At 36.8% G+C, this 14,755-nt stretch overlaps 2 protein-coding genes across 2 annotated transcripts; both read left to right on the forward strand.

Moving 5' to 3' along the window:
• Positions 1 to 786: 786 nt before the first annotated feature.
• On the forward strand, positions 787 to 3,236 carry LOC148861447 (putative pectinesterase/pectinesterase inhibitor 7). The gene is made up of 2 exons (XM_088983776.1): positions 787 to 2,266; positions 2,359 to 3,236. Exons 1-2 carry the CDS (start codon positions 1,255 to 1,257, stop codon positions 3,048 to 3,050), a joined length of 1,704 nt encoding a protein of 567 aa, XP_088839902.1. The 5' UTR covers positions 787 to 1,254; the 3' UTR covers positions 3,051 to 3,236.
• Positions 3,211 to 10,947, forward strand: LOC148861448 (uncharacterized). The gene is made up of 6 exons (XM_088983778.1): positions 3,211 to 4,406; positions 7,662 to 7,737; positions 7,834 to 7,896; positions 10,400 to 10,444; positions 10,540 to 10,596; positions 10,688 to 10,947. Exons 1-6 carry the CDS (start codon positions 4,222 to 4,224, stop codon positions 10,778 to 10,780), a joined length of 519 nt encoding a protein of 172 aa, XP_088839904.1. The 5' UTR covers positions 3,211 to 4,221; the 3' UTR covers positions 10,781 to 10,947.
• Positions 10,948 to 14,755: the final 3,808 nt, after the last annotated feature.

Consider the following 14,755-nt stretch of genomic DNA (forward strand, 5'->3'; position numbering starts at 1 on the left):
TTTATTTTTTTTTTTATTTATGTAAATTTTCTATGGAGTGCTAATCCAACACAAGTCTTTATTTATTTTTCAATTGTATTCTTTTCTCAACATTCATATTGACAATATTATTGCCCTGATATTATTTTTTAAAAGTTAGTCTATTTTTAATTTTTTAAAAAAATATTATTTTTATTAATATTAAAGCCCAAAAGTTGCCCTTATCTACTGTAAGGGCAATGATGGGTGAATGTAGTAGAGACACAAGTGTACAATCCAATCCCAATCTGATTGTGGGAAAACCAAATATAATGAGGCCGGATGGGATATGGATGTGGTAGGGACACTTGGGTGAGCACAGAATAAGCATACAATTATACCTGTCGCCTCTCAATGCAACTGGGTGATGGCTTAAAAGTTTAAAGACACTTGTATTATTTATGCCTGCCAGATGCGTTCTCTGCAGTCACTCCTTCAGGCTAGCTTCAGTATAAGTATAAACTTAACTTTGAATTCCAGTGGCCTCAGCAACAGGCTGAAGCATTGATTGAACCCATATATCCTCGATTACATCCTCGATTACCGTTATCATGGCACATGGCTCATTACATCCAAAGTCCATTACCTACCTTTACCTTTATATTTTATGTTAATTCCATTTCAACTCACAAGGAACAATGCATTCCCGATTATTTAGTTTCTGAGTCGTGATCAATCAACTATCAAATGGTTATTGATTCATTTAAAACCATTGCTCATTGCAGAGAGATATATATCCTAATTATGAGGATAGATCGAGGTTTTCCATCGGATGAAAACTTTCTACTTTCTTTCCTTCTCTTCTGCTTTTACAATAAATTAAAACAAGTAGCTAGCACAAACATATGCTAAACTTTCTCAGGCACAGACGAGGAAATCTCACTCATTAAAAAATAATTAATGGATTCGTGCTGAAAGCCAGGAACGAACGAGCTTCTCCGAGACTGAGATCGTTGAATTTCAGCTTGGATGATAAAATACCTCAGCTTGATTAAATGAAGTTGATCGAGATCCACGCTCTTTTAAGAAGTCACCATACAACTATACAAGTTGATCTTTAATATTACATAAACCTTCATCTATCTTCTATCGGTAAGGCTGACTGAAGATAAAAAAATGAACAAATAACAAACTTTGTCCTGCGACAGTGGAGCCAAAAACGACGTAGAACTCTATATATTGGCCTTCGCCTAACCCACTTCTCCAAGACTCTCAACTCTACAAACCAAGTAAACAATGGCTACTCAATTCTTCTCCATTTCCTACTTCATTTCTCTGTATGTTGTTCTCCTTCTCTCCTCCCATTTGTCTCTCGCAATCGTCCCTCCCTCTGCTAATGTATCGCAGGATGCAGCTTGCAGATCGACCCCTTACCCTTATTTCTGCAAATCCGTGCTCCCACGAAACGAGAACCGCAATATCACCGACTATGGCCGGTTTTCTGTTCGTCGGTCTCTTTCAGCTGCCAGGAAGTTTCTGGGCCTGGTTGATCGATACCTCAGAAACCGATCCAATTTGTCCCAAGCAGCCATCCGAGTTCTCGAAGATTGTAGGCTTCTTGCTGGACTAAATATTGATTTTTTGTTCAGCTCTTTTAAAACCCTGAATTCTACCAAAATTCTCCCTAGCTTAGAAGCCGAGGATGTGCAAACACTTCTCAGTGCCATACTGACTAATCAACAAACTTGTTCTGATGAAATCCAAGTGACAGAATCGGCTTGGAGAGTGAGAAATGGCATGTCCCTGCCTCTCTCCAATGACACCAAACTATACAGCGTTTCTCTAGCCCTGTTCACTAGAGGTTGGGTTTACAAGCACAAAGGAAAGAGACGGAAACCAAAGCCGGGAAGGAAGCTCATATTTTCAGACATGGAAGTTGTTCGACATGGACACCTACCCTTGAGAATGTCAAGACGCAACCGGGAGATTTACGAGTCTGTTGGTAGGAGGAAGCTTCTTCAGAATAGCATGGAGTCTGTTTTGGTGAGGGGCATCGTGGTTGTGAGCCAAGATGGGAATGGAAACTTCACTACCATCAACGACGCAGTTGCTGCAGCTCCTAACAATACCAACATTAACGATGGTTACTTCTTGATTTACATCGTCGGTGGCGTGTACGAGGAGTATGTATCCATCGCAAAAAACAAGAAGAATTTGATGATGATCGGAGATGGCATTAACCAGACTATTCTCACAGGAAACCACAGCGTGGGAGATGGTTCGACTACATTCAACTCTGCAACCTTGGGTAAGCTGATTCCGATCATCAAATCATCAAAATCCACTGCTATCTTTACTTTTATTATCATTTTTTTTACTGTGTTTCCCTCCCTTTTACAGCCGTGGTTGGACAAGGTTTCGTCGCGGTAGATATAACCATCCACAACACCGCCGGACCAGCCAAGGGCCAGGCAGTGGCGGTCCGAAATGGGGCCGACTTGTCAACTTTCTACAGTTGCAGCTTCGAAGGGTATCAAGATACCCTGTATACGCATTCACTGCGCCAATTCTACAGAGAATGTGACATCTACGGGACGGTGGATTTCATATTTGGGAATGCAGCTGTTGTGTTCCAGAATTGTAATATATATGCTCGGCAGCCTCGGAAAGGCCAAGGTAATGCCATCACTGCTCAAGGTCGAACGGACCCAAACCAGAACACCGGCACATCCATTCAGAACTGTAGTATCAAAGCAGCAGCAGATCTAGTGGCTAGCAATTTCACAACTAAGACATACCTGGGGCGACCATGGAAGGAGTACTCCAGGACGGTGTACATGCAATCCTTCATTGATAGCTTGGTAGAACCTTCTGGTTGGAGCATATGGACAGGTGACTTCGCATTGAGTACGCTGTACTACGCCGAGTACAACAATTGGGGACCCGGATCGAACACCAGCAACAGAGTTACATGGCCCGGTTACCATGTCATCAATGCAACTGATGCCGCCAATTTCACAGTCTCCAACTTCATATTGGGAGAAGCTTGGATACCTGCAACAGGGGTTCCTTACTATGGCGGCCTACCATGAGAATACAGAATCACCTGCTGGCCATGTTTACTCTGTTTCCTTTTATTCATCTTATTCTTGCAATTTGTATTGGTGATGGATAAATGCCGAAGGGCTTGTTTACTAATAATCACTTTAACAGCCTAGTATTAATGTACTTGAAGAGTATGGAAGTGAAGGAAATGCTTGATTGTCATGGGTTTCAAATTTGAACTCCATTCTTCCAACAGATAGATACTTGGAAGAAGCAATTCAAATCATTAACCTCCTAGATCATTGTACAACATGGCCAACTACCATGATTTACACTGATCTTCTACAGCAGTAACGAGCAACTGAGACGATTAAAGGGTCCACGCCCGGAACTTGTTCGACAGGATGATTCATAGAGACCCTTGTTCTTAGAAGTTGGAAGATCATGATCCCTCTTGGGTAATTCATTTGGATGCAACTAACCTTTTAGAAGGGAAATTTCAAATTTACTCATATTTCCTCTACACTGAGAGAGAAAAGGTTGAAAATTCCCCTGTTTTTGAGATATAAGCCTGAACAAACCCTCTTCATATATGTTTTTGACAAATTGCCCAACTTAGACCCGAGCTATATTCAGGCAGGCCGGGCTGGCACTAATCATGGGGATCACATGTGCGCTCCACAAACGTCCTACATGCACATCTCAGCATCTCAGCGTGCATCCGGAATATCTTCTGAAATTATCAGTGAGCGATGTTTCCAAGATGTGCACTGGGGCGCCATCTGTCACTATGGGGACGTAGATGTGAATTCCTCTAATCATGATACCGCTTTTATCAGATGTTTGTCAGGACCGGCCCGGGCCATAATCGATCCAAGCCTGATATTTTCTCCTTCCACAGGGCGCTTCACTCGCGCCTCACATGCACATCGTACAATGCATTAGGAACATCTCTCGGAGATGTTTCCAATGCACGGTGACAAGCAGATCCCGTTCCCCAATACGATTGTAATTTGTGTTTGTGAGGTCGATTCTTGACTATTTGGGTCCCACCCGACCCGATTTCAGACGGACGGTATATTCTACCATCTACGGATACACATACATATACTGATTAAATTAGGAAATAGGAATCAGTAGACAGGCGTGGGGAGGCTCCGTTATCACCGCCGCAGGGTTGAACCAGAGAGAGAAAGGGGGATCTCTGTCAGTTCCTCCATGGCGGCCTCGTCGTCTTCATCTGATTCTTCGTCTTTGTCTCATCGAGATCATCGCCGCCGCCATAGACACAAAGACGCTCTTAAGATTCGTAATAAAAGCCGCTCTCGAACGAAGCGCAGACAGAGGCATCACTCATCCGATGGTTACTCTTCTTCTTCTTCTTCATCTTCGGAAGGTTACAGGTACCGTAATTCCTAGCCTGATATTCTCCTCCTTTTTCCTCCTTTTGTTCTTTTTTTATTGATTTTTTTTTTCTGTTCGCGTGTGTAATTTCTTTCCAAGTTATTTTATGTTTCAGCACTGTTTTCCTTATTTTGCAATTATGGAATTGGAATTTTCACCACAGATTTAGGGTTTTGGATTTCCTATTCTAATTTTTGGTTTAACAACAGCAGCTTTCATCAATAAAGTTCGTATTGTGATGGGGGGTTTTGTTTCTTTGGTTTGCTTTGACCTATATGAATTTGATCTTTGCCCCTTCAGCGTTTTAGTTTCTTTAGGTGCAATTTCTGGAGAAACCGCTTCTATCCAAATAATTAAGTGACAAAAACATATTCTGAGCTATTTATCCAGGGTCTTAGCTGATAAGATGCACCCTCCTCGAGATTGTGCTGCGGAATCTCAGGAATAGTCGGGCTAGATCCTCAAACCAACCCTTCCCCTACCACTTCGGAAAAAAAAAAAAAACAAAAAGGTAGGGGATTCTTTATGATCTGCCAAAAGAACTTCGTGCAAGGAAAGTTAGGTTTCTTGTTGGTTTCTGAGTGATTATTGAAGCTTTTTTTTCAAGGGTAACTTTCATAAAGACAAATTGGGGGTGGGGGATGTACATGGGAAGGTGCAAAATCAATAAGGAACAAAAAGCTTGGATCCCACACAAGGAATTAAAAGGGAAAAGAATTAGCACCATAGAAAAATCCATGTTCACCCCAGATTTAGCTAAAGCATCAGCCATGTGATTCATTTCCCTTGGAGTCCATCTGAATGTACAAGTTAAAGAAGCAGAAATATCTCTATTTTCATCAAGTTAACAAGTGTCCAGGGACCCTTCTCCATGTTGGAAACCCAACCAATTGTATTTTGAGTCCCCTTCAGCAACTAGGGAGCTAATTTAGATGAATTTGGCAACCCACAAGCCAACTAGAAGAGCTCTGACTTCAGCTTCTGAAACATCATCTACACCAACTGGCCCACCAAAATCCCAAATCACATTGCCATCTGATTTGAGGATTAATCCCCCAATGCCTGCAGCCCCTGTTGGCCTGAGAAACTTCTACAACTACATCTGAACTTCAGGTTGAATTCAGTAATAGGCCTAGGATTAAGGGCAGAACTGAGATGAGGACCAAAACAAGAAGAATGCAGAACTTGCTGATGAAAAAAAAGAAGAATGCAGGACTTCTTTGACATGTCTGTCCAGGTCACTATAATTAATACCATTAAGCTGCTTACAAGTTAACACCCAGGAGTTGATCTGAGCCATAACTCTCCCCCTTTTCTCAACTTGCAGCTTGATTATTTTGACAGTGGGAGATTCATTTCCATGTTGCATTAAAATGCTGCTCTAATCCAAGCTCGAATCCAAAAACAGTTCATGCCTACCACACTGAATATCTTCCCAAAAAACATTTTCCTTTTCAATTTATAAAGTATATATATATAAACATTAAATGCCTATTAAAGAATACTACTCAATTCTAGATTTTGCTTTTGCTATGAAACATGTTGAGTTTCTGGTTAGTAACTTCCAACACACTGAATGAATATTGATTGTTTATGCAATTCCCTATTGGCTCCTTCTATTTTTGCTGCAGTGGAAAGTGTCGAGATTTTCTCTATAAGATGTTCAGAACAAGGTTTAAAATTTTGATACGATACGCCCGGTATGGGGCGTATTGTATTGTATCTTTAAAATATAGATATGAGATACGCATGGAAATCGGACGTTTCATCTTTTTTCATGCGTATGGGACCCGTATTGGGGGTGTATCGGGCGTATTGTTAGCGTATCGATGAAAAAGATATGGTCAAAAACTAAAAAAAATTAAAGGGGAAAAACAAGCTTCTTTTCCCTGAAATAAGCATTCTTTCACCCCCAAATGACTCCAAAACTCCAAACTTCATTCCTAAAGTGCTAGATTTGCAAAGGTTTGCAAGAAACAAGTGTGGATAGTTAATGTTTTTTAAAGATTTTTCAAAATTTGAAAAGATATGGCAAAAGTAGGTAAAATTTTTCAAATTTTTATAATCTTGTGATTTTTTTTGAATGTTTAAATTTATGTTGATCTACATTTGTTACATTCAAAAATATATTAATTTAATGTATATACAGGTGAGGTCTTATATTTAGTGTTGTTGATATATTTTATGATTTATTAAAGTATTTAGTGTTGTTGATGTATTTTATGATTTATTAAAGTATTTATAGTGTTTTCAAGTGTATCTATGTGTATCTTAGTTTTTCTCCGATACACATGCGTATCCAAGGCGTATCCCGATATATCTCTTAAAATTGCCTTTCCGATACACTTGGCGTTTCCAATACCTTGAAAACCTAGGTTCAGAAATATGCTTTATTTTAAAATCATAAATTAATGGTAATCAAACATGAAAATGCATGCAAATAGATTTTCCATAAATGTCTGTTAGTATTTTGTTGAGACCACTGCATTGTTTATCATCTTCATTAATTTGGGTGGCTATAATTTCATTGGCCAGATATGATTCTTTTTGAGCTTAACTTCAAATGGCTGCATTCTATGCAATGTGGAGTAACATAAATCCTGTAAAGATCTTTTGCTTCTTTTTATTTTGGAGCTGTCTCCTTCATTGCTAACCTCAAAACATGGGAATTGTAGGCTATTTTGGGTGGCCGGTAAGTGTGAGAGAATGAGAGAAAATCTTAATTTTTCTGAAGAAAATCATTAAACAAGAATTTGGTTTGGCCTAAGAAAGTGGGCCAAACCCACTATTTGATTTTCTTTATTTATTAAAGGTATAAAACCTTAGTGGCATTGGAGCTCCAATATAACTACATTTGGAGAGAAGTATTGGTTAGAAAATTTAAAGCATTGAGGTTATTTTTCTTGTGGTTCAAATGTACCTTGGAATCTTAAGCATGTTGTCTCATCAGATATATTGGGGGTGGGGGGCTACTCCCAGTTTTGTGTGATAGCTATTCTTTTCAATGATAACTATTTCTTCATTGCAAAACCATTCGAAAATGCAAGAAAATTTAGTGTAAAGTGCAAAATGGGTGCATAGGATTTCCAATAAACATCATTCAAAATGAATATTTTATATTCTTTATCTTTCTATATATATTTTTTTTGACATTCATTTAGTTTCTTTCACTTTCTTATATTCTCTTGGCAACCATAAAGAACCTTAGCAATTGACCTATGATTCTGACATCTATTGCCCTTTGTGTTCCACAGTAGTATAAGTTCTGAGAGTGAGCATGAGGCATCCAATCATTCAAGGAAACACAAACAGAGTGACAAAACAAGAAAGGTGGGTATCTGCTGGGACTCCTATTTTCCATTATTTTTTCTTCTTCTTCCTTGGAGCTGTGTATTTCATTTATTTTGTTGGCTTGCTTTATTAAAGACCAAAGAAAAGGACAGAAGCAAGAGCCATCGGCACAAGCGCCATAAGCAAAAAGTTAAAGAGGTAGGCCACTATTCTCTCTGCAAGTTTACCATTCACACATTGGGATATTGATAAATATTTTTAAAGTGGTTATTCTATTCAGAATTTGGTGTTCATATGAGATGCCTTTCTTATTTCAATTCTAATTTCTGAGTGGCACTTGCATTTGTTGAAGAAGTGGCAGGATTTTATTGATAAAAAAAAGAACGTGTTTGAAATTTTGTGGTTTTGCTAAGAATTGTCTTTGCTAGGAAAGTGATGGATGTTTCTTCTGCTTATTTAGTTGGTGTTTGTTCGTGGTTCAAAAAGGGTGGTTGTTTTTCAGAATCATACCACCTGTTTTTTTTTTTTTTTTTTTTTTTTCTCTTTTTTTTTTGGAAATGAAAATATTGGGTTTGAACCATCATAGACATTCTGGTACAGATGGTTCTCATTGTTTCTGAATCACACTGAACCGCAACCACCATTCAGCTTTGGTCATACGGCCATCTATTTATCATATGTTAACTGATATATAACATGTTACAAGATGGCCAATTTTTAGTGACTAGATGTTCAAGAAATGTATGTGTGTGTGTGCGCCCGTGTGCATTAAAAATAATATATAATATGTGAAAATAAATATAATAAGTTAAAAGTATATATAATCCAAGGTTTTTAAAACCGAACCGGACAACAAACCGGTCAGGGGTCCAGTTCCTGGGACGAACGGTCCAACCATTCGAACTGAATAGATGGCCCATTTTGACAAAAAAAATAAATAAATAAAAAAATGGCCAAAACTGTTGGATGGTTTGACTGCCCGTGTCAGCGGTTTGCTGACCAAATCAATGGCTTTTGGCGAAATAACGGTTATGGGGTAAAATGGAACCAGTAACTTGACCGGTTCCCAGTTTTTCCAGTCCGACCGTCTGGTCCAGTCCAGTTTTGAAAACCATGATATAGTCATTGTTTTAAAAGCGCAAGGCGCAAGGCACAAAAATACAAAAAAAAAGCTAAAAAATAAAAAAAGTCAGAAATTTCAGAAATTTCCAAAAAATAAAAAATAAAAAAGCAAAAAAAAAATATTAAACATAATATTAATAAAAAATATAAACTTAAATTTCAAAACAAATGTTTTAAAAAACCTATTATCTAAAATTAAAATACATAAACATAACATGTAAAGCGTATTCAAATGAAAGCTTAAAAATAAAATCAAACATATAAAACATTTTCAAGCATGTAAAACCCACAATCTCTTTTTCTCCTCAATTGCTTTACTTCAATTTGCTAATGTGATATAAAACATATTACATTTCTGATTCTACAAGCTGCCTTTGTGCCACGCTTCTTGGGGCAAGTCCAAATAAGTCCATGTTAGGGTCTTAAATTCTTAATTTTCATACAAAAAATAATAATTTTATAATTTTAATTGCCTTTTAAGAAGATATTGTTAAGATGAATGAATGAACAACATTAGCAAATAGGGGGTTTTCGGAAAATTTTCAAAAAAAGCGCAGCCGCTAGGTTCAAGAAAACCTAAAAAACATAAAATTTTCAAAAGGCGCATGGCCCAAGGCGTATCAGGTGCATGCCTAGGCACAAACAGGCGTGTGTCTTTTGAAAGTGCTGCACCTAGGACCTGGGCGAGGCACCTACCCTAAAATGTGCCTCGCTTGTGCGCCTGGGCACACCTTTTAAATCACTGTATATAATTATATATTTCATCATATATATATATATATACCTTTTAAATCACTGTATATAATTATATATTTCATCATATATATATGAGAGAGAGAGAGAGAGAGAGAGAGAGAGAGAGAGAGAGAGAGAGAATTTTATTCAAATAGGAATATTGGCCCAAAATACATAGAATCACTTTGCCATGTCAACCTTTTTTTTTGAAAACCATGTTTTTGTGTTCAAAAAGCTATCTTCCATAATGTTCAAAAAAATGGGGATTTTGCCTGGTTTGGAACAATAGATTTTTTTGGTGGTCCTTTGGAACCATAATTTGCTGGTTCTAGCATCAACAACAAAATAAAAATGTCCTTCAGATCACTGGCTGCATTTGCAAACCCAAAGAACACGAATGTAACCACAAACCGAACACCCCCTTAGATGTCCTGTTCAGCTTATTGTTACTATTTGAGAAATTACTATATTTCTTTCTCATACCTGCTGTACAATGTCTTTTCATAATATCCTAGGCCCAATTGATTTGGCTCAAGCTATCTGACTTCTTATCCATTCTTTCCATCTTGTACACATTTGCAGATTTTGTTGCTACAAGTTATTATCTTGTTGGTTTGTGTCTGTGCAATATTAAGAATTTACTAGGATAGATTTTTTGGAGTTTTTTTGCGTGGTTTTTAATATATTTTTTAGTTGAGGTGCTTATATTATTTGCTGCCTGTTTATGGATTGGCTCTTCGACATTGGAGCTGGGATCGGTGACCTGGTGACTGGGGTGCTGGATTGGCTGGCCTGACTATTGTTTCTTGCTCATGATTCTTCTGGCTATGGGAGCCGTATATAGAAGCAGCAGAATGAGAGGAGCAGCAGCCCTGTGCAGCTGTCCAAGGTTTTTCTTCTTGACTTGTATTAAGAAATTCCAGCCGTGTCAGTTTCGCTCTATATTATTCAGCTTTGGCTTACGTTGATGTCCACTACATCCAGTTCTTAGGGCGTGACAAGGAAAATGGTGTCCGCCGCAGTGCTATATCAGGCAAAAAGGTGAGGCGTATTTTTACTTTTTGTTGTTGGAAGGTCGTGTAAAATAGCTTGCATTATTGATCTTCTTCATTAATCTTTTATTCTTTATTAGATTCTGTTGAAGCTTGAAAAATCAAAGGAGGACAAGTTGGCAGAGAACAACCGCAATGAATTGCTCAAGTTTTTGAATGCTAGTTATGATTGATCAAAATAGGATTGAAGAGGGATTCTGGCTTCAACAGAAACTCTAGTGCATTTTTGGACATAATGACCAAACGGTATCTGAAGTTTTTATTATTCACCATGTTATTACGCTTACTTGTCATGTTTGTGTATGCATTGACAAATAATCTATAAGGGTTTATTTTTATATCCTAGGGCTTTTGGTGAAGATCTAAATTGAATACTACTTTGTTCTTCCTCATGCATTTTGTAGTTGTATGCGGGGGTCCTTTTTCTTTTTTCTCCTTTTCTTTTAGAAATAAAAGGGGAGATTGTTGAACTTCATTCTGTTTAATTTGGACCCAAAGACCCAACCAGAACCATAGGGGGGCACATCTTCCAAAACGTTGGCCTTGACGGATAAAAATAACAAGATGGATGGATCCCTTTTTGGGGTATGAATTGTTCTTTCATGCCAAGTGTCCCATAGGCGATGTTGGGCACCCTTCTGGTTGGCACAAACAGACGTGAGCATTGTATCTCTTGGAAATAGAAGGTGATTCTGTGATTCTATGATTCTAACTTTCTATCAATGCTATTAGATGGATCGGAGGCAACGATTGGTTCACTTGAGGTTGCTCAATTATCTTAATCAGGTGAAACAGAAATCGTTCCATGATCATTGAACTGAGATGGAACCCAAGAGAGCCGATTTAGGTTGCTCATTGTCTTAAGGATTGAATGGGGTTCTCTTGGTATGCTCATGGGCACGCATAATTAGATATATTCTTGGGCCGGGCCGGGCTTTGCTTCTTTATAAACAAAAAGTTATTATGCATGAGCCTGAGCCCGAGTCTGGTTGATCATCAGGCCTACATCTAGAGCCTAAGTTTGGCCCTATATAAAGCTTGAAGTTTGGGCTTGAGCCCAAAACCCGACTTTGCTAGATATTTTATAATATATTATTAATAATATATTATATATTATGTATTAATTATATATATGTTATATTTCTGTTATATATTTAATATTATCGGGCTCGGGTTGGGTTTATTTGAGAAAACTTAAATTCGGCCCAAAAAATAAGTCGGGCTTGATTTTTAAAGCTTGAGCCCGGGGCCTTAAAATTTTGTCTAAGCCCAATTTAATGCGAGATGGGCCAAGCCAGCCTGTTAGGCTACCCGACCCATGAATAGGTCTATGCAAGAGTACATATTTGTAGCAAAATAAATAAATAAAATACATAAGATCGTTGGCCTTCATAGGACTTATGATAAACAGTTATTGAGCAATGATCCCTAGCCTGTGTTGTTCAGAATATGATGATGCACGTTTTGGCGGCTCTTAGCTGACAAGTGACTCGGATGCCTAGTTGAACAATTCCCAGTTGGATGGTGGCTCGGACGCTTAGTTGAATAATTCATAGCTAGAATGTGGCTTGTATGCCTATTTGAACAATTCCTACCTGGAATGTGACTTGGATGCCTAGTTGAACAATGATGAGTTGTATTGTTTACTGGGGTGACCTACAAGGAAATAGTGTCAAAGTGCCCGAGTTTCTTTACTCGGGGTGGGCACTCCAATGCTTAAGATCTAGAGATTTTGAGAGAGATAAAGCAAGAGAGATAGAGAGCTGCGAGAGCTAATTTGTGCATGTCCCTTTTGAGGTTGGAGGTAAGGCCCTTATATTGGACTATTGGGTATTTTCCACAGGGAAACCATAGTAAGGATGCGAAGGTGGTGATGAATGTAACGGTGGAAGTCGTGTTCGACGGTAGAAGAGACGATAAGGTTTGTTGTTCACAAGTATAACGAGGAAGCTGGGGTGAAGCCCTCTGTACTAAGTCATCCCACTTCTCAGTGGTCTTTGAAGTGCACAGTAATTGCACTGTAACTCTGTTGAGGAGAGAGTCAGAGCGAAGGTTATTGGGAGGATGCAAATCACCATTGTCATTTTATTTTGAAAATTTGAAGAATAATGGGTAAAATAATCTTTTTCATCTTCCCCTTAACAGATGTTAATGGCAAAGAGAAAGTAGTTAATTGTCAAAAAAACTTAAAGAGTAGTCTAAGAAAATATGTAAACAGTAGGGATAAAATTAGTCAATTAATTAAATTATAAGGGTAGTTTAACAAATTTGCCCCTACATTTTTTACATCATAAATAACAATATAATTTTGTTGATGTGGCAGTAGTTTTTTATTTCAAAAACAAAACCAATCAGCTTATAGGTATAGTATTGGCAAGGTATTGGAATGTTGTTTTCAAGATTTTTTTTAAGATGTTTGTTTTAAACATTAATAAATATTATTTCCAGCCCCCCTTTAGATTTTGAAATAAAAAACTAAAAGAAGTTTACTGTATTTAGGTGTATCACCTTGCCTAGGGGAAAGGATGCTTTACCGTTTCTAAAATTCCATTTTTTATTTTGGATAAGAAGGTTTCTACAACCAATAATTCATTTAGTATTTTTTTTTCAATTTTTCTTACTATAAAAGAAGTCCATAAATATATAACCTAAAAGTAAAATGTTGTATGGCGGATTGCTTTGCACTTGCCAATGGAATCTTTTCTTATATAACCTAAATGAATTTATAATTTTATAATAATTCCTTTTTCATACTTTTAACCATTATCATTACAAATTTAATTAATTATAATGATAATAAAACACAAAACAATCCTAATTTGTTCTTTCTCCTTTTTCTCTTTCACATTTGATACTAAACATGTAATTATTTACAATGGTGCCACTGCTAACTATTTACAATGATGCTACTAAATTTTTACTTTTCTCATATTTATTACAAATTTTCTTTATCTCTCATTTTATTTACAACCAGGGCATGTTGGACCGTGTTGTGTGGTTCATGTTGAGATGGGCCATGCTTCCCCCCCTTGGGATACTTTAGGGGGTCGGCCCAGCATAGCTCTCGAACTAAGCTTGCATAGGCCTGTGTCGTGTCATGGGCCAAGTCTTAGTCTAGGCCGAGCTATGAACTGGGCTAATCCATGCTTCTTAAAAATTAAAAAATACATAAAAATTTAAAAAGTTCTTAAAATTTTATTTTATATGAATTTTGATGTATACAATTGTTTATATATGCAATAATAAAATGAAATAAAATAATAAAATTGAAAATATATATTATATAATTATTGTACATAATATATAGCCTGAGCCCATGTTGACCCATGCCATGTTGCGGGCCAAGTCTTAAGCTAGGCCGAGCCATGAACTAGGCTAAGCCATTTTTTTAAAAATTTGAAAAAATAATGAAAATTTTAACATAAATTAAAATAAATAAACAAAATAATTAAAAAAGATGTTAAGTTTATTTTATATGAATTTTGATGTGTACAATTGTTTGCAATAATAAAATTGAAAATAAAATTATATTTATTAATATATTATATAATTATTGTATATAATATATGGCCTGAGCCCGCACGGGCTCATGCCATGCCACGGGTTGGGCTGGTATGAAGGCTAAGTCTTAGGCCTAGCTGGGCCATGAACAAGGCTAAGCCATGTTTTTTAAAAAATTTGAAAAAAATAATGAAATTTTTAACATAAATTAAAAAAAAATGGATAAAAATTTAAAAGGATCTTAAAATTTTATTTTAGCCCAAGCCGACATGGGCCCATGTCGTACTGCAAGCTAAGTCTTAGGCCAGGCCGGACCACGAATCATGCTAAGCCTATACATGGGCTTAGTAGCCCGATAGTTCAACTCGACCCATTAACCATACTAAATTAATTAATGAAATAATTTGAGATAGCCTTTACCAATCTTGTGTTGATAATACATAAAGTTTTATTTATTTATTTATTTATTTTACTAAATTATTTAATTAGTTAATAATTTAACAATCTAACAAATTATTATTTCTAGCAAATTAAGACATATAATCATGTATATATTTATATATATTTACTTTCTCTAAATTTATTTATTTAATAAATAAAATTAATTATTATTTAATTATTTACTTGATTGTCTATTTATCTCATTT

The sequence above is a fragment of the Nelumbo lutea genome, chromosome 4 (genome assembly GCF_056320005.1).
Source record: "Nelumbo lutea isolate HS-2025 chromosome 4, American lotus-T2T, whole genome shotgun sequence".
In the NCBI taxonomy this organism is placed as follows: Eukaryota; Viridiplantae; Streptophyta; class Magnoliopsida; order Proteales; family Nelumbonaceae; genus Nelumbo; species Nelumbo lutea.

Coding starts and splice junctions, on each gene's coding strand:
- LOC148861447 (XM_088983776.1), top strand. CDS start 1,255: ATGGCTACTCAATTCTTCTCCATTTCCTACTTCATTTCTCTGTATGTT. Junction 2,267..2,358: donor ATTCAACTCTGCAACCTTGG/GTAAGCTGATTC, acceptor TCCCTTTTACAG/CCGTGGTTGGACAAGGTTTC.
- LOC148861448 (XM_088983778.1), top strand. CDS start 4,222: ATGGCGGCCTCGTCGTCTTCATCTGATTCTTCGTCTTTGTCTCATCGA. Junction 7,738..7,833: donor AGAGTGACAAAACAAGAAAG/GTGGGTATCTGC, acceptor GCTTTATTAAAG/ACCAAAGAAAAGGACAGAAG. Junction 10,445..10,539: donor GCCCTGTGCAGCTGTCCAAG/GTTTTTCTTCTT, acceptor CACTACATCCAG/TTCTTAGGGCGTGACAAGGA.